The sequence below is a fragment of the Camellia sinensis genome, chromosome 1 (assembly GCF_055761805.1).
Source record: "Camellia sinensis isolate YWXY chromosome 1, ASM5576180v1, whole genome shotgun sequence".
NCBI classification, from domain to species: domain Eukaryota; kingdom Viridiplantae; phylum Streptophyta; class Magnoliopsida; order Ericales; family Theaceae; genus Camellia; species Camellia sinensis.
The window spans coordinates 242,413,384-242,419,940 of record NC_138961.1 but is presented as its reverse complement, the minus strand read 5'-3'; the positions used below and the strand labels follow the sequence as shown (position 1 = coordinate 242,419,940).

At 32.8% G+C, this 6,557-nt stretch overlaps 1 protein-coding gene across 1 annotated transcript; it reads right to left on the bottom strand.

Annotated features, from left to right (window-relative positions):
* Positions 1–754: 754 nt before the first annotated feature.
* On the bottom strand, positions 755–4,239 carry LOC114321535 (putative prolyl 4-hydroxylase 7). The gene is made up of 8 exons (XM_028268698.2): positions 3,809–4,239; positions 3,618–3,704; positions 3,463–3,520; positions 3,230–3,334; positions 2,242–2,299; positions 1,976–2,151; positions 1,828–1,888; positions 755–1,273 (listed from the first exon to the last, which is right to left on the bottom strand). Exons 1-8 carry the CDS (start codon positions 3,907–3,909, stop codon positions 969–971), a joined length of 951 nt encoding a protein of 316 aa, XP_028124499.2. The 5' UTR covers positions 3,910–4,239; the 3' UTR covers positions 755–968.
* Between the last annotated feature and the right edge of the window lie 2,318 nt (positions 4,240–6,557).

The window sequence follows — 6,557 nt, the reverse complement described above, 5'->3', positions numbered from 1 at the left end:
GACACGACCATAAACTGTCTCCCAACATTAGTTTTGACCACTGATCTATTTCAAGTGCCCTTGTGCTCCCGTTCAGATTTTGCAATATATTTGCCTTTTATTTTATTTAGTTTTATTTCATGTTTCAGTTTCTCTTTCTAAACTCAAGATATTTATCCTTCTTGAGTTTGAGAGGAGATGTTAATGTATATGTGGTATTCCTATATATATTATGTATTGATTTCCTAAATATATTTGGAAATAGTTAGTTAGGTTTCTTATAAGATATTCTTTCTCATACTTAGGTTTCTAGTAGAATACTCTTTGTCAGCCTATATATACAAGTCTTTAATTGTATAGGATTAATTCATTAAATACAATACATATTATTTTCTTTGTCTCTCTAGTATTCTAATAACATCATTGAGTTTAAAAAATGAATTTAAAAGGTAGACTCCTATACCATTTTTGAATAATTAATGTCGTTAAAGATGATGGAAATCCGAAGAAAAAGTAAACAAGCAAAAGCAACTCCTCTGCAAGTTCGCGGTCCCAAGATTCTGGGGCAGTCTCCATGGCATCTTTGTAAAGATTGTCTTTCTTTATGTAAAGATTGTCTTTCTTTATGGTGAGAATAAACAAATTCCTAGGATTAATTACAGACTGAGGGGATTACATATTTTACCAAACTCAGCAGAAACCAGCAGCAGAGAAAAAGAAGGCAGAGAGAAACATCAAAACAATTTGGTAAATGAATTATCAGGCCACAGGGAAATTCATCGATTACGATTCTCTATAAATAAAATGTAAAAAAATATCAGCAACTACGAAAGTTCCAGCCAGTATAACTTTATCAATGCCTATCAACTCATCTTTATTTTAATTATTTGCTTTCTTATGTTTGTAAGAATAGTTCAATGTTCTTTTTATATACAAAAATCTAGACGACCCTTCACTTTATGAAGATGTAGATGCCTGAAAAAGGATTCCTATGATGAGCACACCTTGCAGCTTTTCATACAATTTCCAACTACACCTTCAGAGCCTACCATATAGAGTGGATTCCTTTTACACTCGCCAGAAGCAGCCCATTGAGCACAGTTCTCATTCTCGTCAACGCAATCTCCATTTGTGCTCTTTGATGTTACCTGAAAAGACCTCACATGAATCCACCTGGTTGCGGACCACTTATCACCCTCAATGACAGGGCAGCTCCCGTGCAAACTCAACGGGTCAGTTGTTGCATTAGGATGAAGACTATAAAACAGCAGAGCATCCCCCTTTTTAGGTTTCACTGCAGAAAAACAAACACAAATATGGGATCTTGATGAAATGTGCAGTGAATCCCAACCTACGCATATTACTTGAATCATAAGACACCAAACACTCAATTTTCATACTGGTTTTTGCCATATTTTTTTCTGAAATAACAGGCAATTCCACACAATTCACATGGTGATGCATGCATTATGGTGATACTAAAAATTGAAGTGTATCAGTCACCACACACAATGATTTTCCAAATGGGTCAATGAAAGCATTGAAACAACTTATTGAGATCTCAACACAATGGCATATAATTTATAGCAAATGCTGTTTTTAATGTTGATATCAGTACAAACAATTTTAGAGGCCCCAATATAACAGGCAGATTCATTCAAGGCATTCTCTAGTTCAAATCACCAAATATATTGGACAAACACTCCATTTTTGTTTTTTTGTGATGGTATGAACCCCCCAGTTTAGTACCCAGAAAAAAATAATATTGGAAGGTTCCCTCAAATGACAAACATGGTGAGGCAAATATGTAGACTAGAGAGAAACAGTTAATAACAAAAGCAATTTTACCTGCATAGCCATCTTTAGCACAGTCAGACCAGTTATCATCCTTTGGTTGAGTATGTTTAGCCTGTAGACAGTCGAAAGCAAGTAGTTAGCTCCTAGAGTAGAAAACAAAAGATGTGAAGGAACCAAAGAATCATCAAAGACAATATACCTCTGAATCAGGAAAGACTGTTTCTCCACCGCCCTTAACATCAGACAGATACATAAGTACAGTGGCTACCCGGTGCCCACCTAATTCTCGATTGATCTTGTCTTCAAAAAAGTCAAAATGGGGCTCATACTTCTGACCATGCTCATAATGAAGTATTTGAATGGATTCCCCATTTTCTGATCACAACATCAGGTTACAGCAAATTACAAGAACTCGTTTCCTATATATATATAAAGTCCATTGATAACAAGCATGGCTAACAATACCTTCAGGGAGGAAAGTCCAAGCAGCAATCCTAGCCTCAATAGCGACAACTACTTCATCCTTGAAAGGTGAAACAAGAGAAACAAAGACAATGTAAATGTGTTTAATATTGCAACTCCTACAAAATGTTTACAAAGAAACTCTTGGTTAACCTTTATGCAGGCAACAAGGTAAGGTGCCAAAATAGAGAGATAAGGCTTAAAAAATTGGTGCAAAGAAATGACCTATTAGTATAGCTAGCCATGAGCAATTTGCATGAACATTTCTTGAGTTAAATTAGGTCTCCCTAAAAAGTACAGAAATTTAATCTCGAGGTTCAACTGTATGAAAAGCAAAAGCATGCCCCGTTTCATATTCCAAATGGAACAATCTACCATCCGAGATCAATTCCTATGATATATCTTCTTCATTTTTTTACAGAGCTAAGAAGAAAGTCAAGCATTTATGTCTCAAGGAGAACAAGTTCAAATGCAAACGAGAAAAGAAAATTGATGGTTCATCTCGTGCGAACAGATAGTTACTCTTTCTCTAAAACAATTTATTTAGATGTACAAACAGATTGATCAGAAAACATGAACCAATTTAAAAGGATTGTAAGCCTATTCCAGCAAAGACCCTATTTCCCAAACTACAAAGGTTGAAAATACCACTGCATCTTGCAAATAGTTTGATGTGTTTAAAACAAATGACAATATCACTACAGAAGGCCCAAGATCCCATACATTGGGATCTATAACAATCGCGGCTTTTTTTTTTCTTTTTGCTTGTTGGTGAGTAAATCATAGTATCCCACATAACAGGCAAATATGTAATTGGATAAGCAAACAATTAGTAATCCCCAGCAGATTTTGTAATTTTCATACGACACTCAAAATTTTCTAACCTCCAACACGAATTAATTAGCATGATATCAAAATTATGAACTCGAACAAAATTTTAACGAGTTGCCAAAATGATTTTAATTAATTGATGATTAAAAATGAATAAGACCTGGGCTTTCTGAAGAAACATGCCAGAGCTCGTCCGAACTTCACTCTCTACACTAGTGGCTGATTCATTGTCAACCACCATGGACTTCTCTAGCTTATCCTTGGCCTACACACCCAAATTCAGCAAACCCATATTCCAAAATTAGAAGATGTGTATAACTTTTATAAGTAATTAAATAAAAAAAATTTCCCCGATTTGGTTGCTGAAAAAGAAATAGGGAAAAAAATTCTGACCAGATGAATGAGATGATCACATTCGTCATCAGTCAAAAACCTGCTGTAAATGAAAGCCCTGTACACTCACCAATACCAAAGACAATGAATGAACACCAAATACTCGTAAAAAATCGCCACAGAATCTTGCGAATTCGAGGAGAGAATAGTAGTACCTGGGACGCCAAGAGATTTGGGTGACCCGAGTGGGATCAAAAGGAACAGACGAAAAACCAGTCGTCAATTTAAGCACTGATCCTTGTCTGAGAAAACACAACAAATGTGTATTACAAAAACATATATATATATATAGAGAGAGAGAGAGACAGAGAGAGAGAGAGAGAGAGAGAGGCGTGCGTAAATATACGTTTTCTTTTCTCCGAGAAGTCCTGGGAAGCGAAGAGCAGCGATAGCAGGGGATAAAGAGAGGAAACAGAGAAAAACTGAGAGGAAAACGCGAGAATCCATGAAATGAGGAAAATGTGAGCTTCTACAAAATTGGGCTCTGCTCAACAACAAAAGAACAAGCTGGGTCGTTTTTTTTTTTTGAACACGGGTCGTTTTTTATTTGCTTGTTTGGTTGGCGACAAGAAAGACTGGGATTTTATTACTTTTTGTGAGAAAACAGCGAACAGAGGTTTATGACTATCTCCCTCATTTAAGACCGCTCACTGAATTTAGTTGTTTTTCTGACTGGAAAATTTGCATACTGTATTCTGTCAAGGCAACTCAAGTTTTTCTTTTTGATCAGACAAAAACAACTCAAGTTGAAGTGGGTTTAGGGATAAGCTTCAGATTACAAAATATTTGGTTTAGGTACCCGTTATTAATGACAAAATTATTGCTATTCCGGTTTAAAAATTAAATTAAATGTTTAGATGCATTGATGTGATATTTTATTGAAATATTTAAGTTAATTTTTTTTATTCTCTAATTATCAATCAATTATTTTCTTGACACATCATTAAATCTAAAAAATAGACTTATTTATCATTTTTCAATAGGAATAACCAAAATTTTATTTTGAAAAGTACTTTAAAAGTTGAATATATGTTTTAGGGAAATATTATGTGATATTATTTACGTGATATTTTAAATAAATTGTATAAGCATAACTAAATATATGTTGACTTACTTTTGTTAAATTATTAAAAAATAAAAAAATGATTCACTTGTTACAAATTTTTACAGTAAAGCTTCGTAGCTCGAGAAAAGAAGGGCTCGAATGGCCCGACCCCTCTCCCTCTCTCTCTCTCTCTTTTTTCTCTATTCTCCTCCTTGCCTTGGACTTCTTCCTTCTCAACTGCAACAGTGGCCTCTTTTTCTCTGCGACGATGGGCTCTCTCTCTCTTCCCTTTTCTCTCTTTCTTTCGCCTCTCTGTTATCGATTTCAGAGAGGGAAAAAAAAATTACCAAATGTTTGGTTTTGATTTTGGTTTTGATCTTGAGTTTTGATTTTTTTTTGATTTTGTGGGTTTTGATTTTGATTTGATTTTGGAATACCCTCTTCTGTGTGTATACACACATAGATCTGTTCTCCTCTCTCTACTCTCTGTTCTTTTCTTTGTTTGTTTTTTTTTTTTTTTGAATCTGTTCTTTCTCTTTGCTTTTCTTCCGAATTTGTTGGCCGGCCGGAAGAGGAAGGAAAAAGAGAGGGAAAAGGAAGAAGAGAAAGAAGAGAGGGGGAGGGAAAAAGAAAAAAACAATGATCTTGATTTTGATTTGAGTTTGGATTCAAAACAGAGTTTGGATTCAGAACAGAGGAAGAAGAGGACGGAAGAGAGGGAAAGGAAGAAGAAAAAAAAGAAGAAAAAAAAAAGAGATGCCAAAACGACGTCATTTTGGCACCTCGAGTCATTCGGGCCGCTGTAAATTCGAGCTACCAAGCTTGACTCAAATTTTTAATAGTTGGAGTATCATATAAATAATATCCAATAATATTTCCGGCTTATCTAATGATTTCCATAATAAAGATTTAAATTTAAAATTAATATAAAATGAATACTACTTAAAATGAGTATAATTTACAATTAAGACACATCCGTAATGGGTAGAAATGTAAGGGCATAAATTAAGAGTAAATAATAAATGTCATTAAAGAGGAAATAATGATACATAGCAAAGAAAAAAGAAATCTCCAATTTTCTATTAGATAAATGGTTAAATATTTTACATGGGTGTGAATCTCACACTTTTGTAGACTCCGTACTTATGTAAGACATTTGATCATTTATTTAGTAGAAAATTTAATATCTATAACATTATCCAAGAAAAAGATTATCATTAAAATGTTAAGAGCATTTTATTTAGTTTTTATAATTTGATTCATATAAGATATTACAAGCATAGTAATGGAACAAGATTCATACACTACAAAAAATTAAGGTTTTAGAGACCAAAATTTAGGGACAAAATTATTTTTTGGAGACCAAATATTTTTGTTGCGAAAAGTATCATTATTATATTTTTAGTAACAAAAATTAAATATTAGTGATGAATTATTATCTTTTTAGGACTAAATTTTTTGTCTCAAAAAATAAACCATTTTTAGACCAAATTATTTTGTCCTTCAAAGACTATTTATTAGTGACATTTTCAAAATTTTGTAGCTAAAAGTTTTGTTTTTAACTTTTCGAAACGACCTTTTAGTGACTATTCTTATGACGATAGAAATTGATCCTTAACTATCTTTTGTAACAAAATTTTAACTTTTAAAAATTAAAATATTTGATATTTAAAACTTTTATATATTGTAGTGATATGTAAGTGGAAGGTGCAGAAATTCTAAAGAATCAAATTCATCTGTTTGTTTGTTGCGAGCACTTTTGAATTATCCATTTATCTACAACGTATAGAGAGAGGGGGGAAAATAAAAATAATGTTTGGTTTAATTATGAAAACTCTCTCTCCCGTTTCTCCATCTCTATTTATTATTATTATTATTATTATTATTAATAAATCAATCACTTTTTCTCTATGTTTTCTTTTTTCTCTTCCCTCATTCTTTCATATTCTACACATTAATTAATTAATTTTTCTCTCTCACACCTATTTATTCAATAAAATAAATAAATAAATACAAATCATTTCAAAACTATTTTTAAAACTCATAACTA

Excerpts from the sequence above, each read along its gene's own strand:
- LOC114321535 (XM_028268698.2), bottom strand. The coding sequence starts at position 3,909 with ATGGATTCTCGCGTTTTCCTCTCAGTTTTTCTCTGTTTCCTCTCTTTA. Across the intron at positions 3,521-3,617 it reads CAAATCTCTTGGCGTCCCAG|GGCTTTCATTTACAGCAGGT; the intron begins GTACTACTATTC and ends GTGAGTGTACAG. Across the intron at positions 1,274-1,827 it reads TGCTAAAGATGGCTATGCAG|TGAAACCTAAAAAGGGGGAT; the intron begins GTAAAATTGCTT and ends GTTTTTCTGCAG.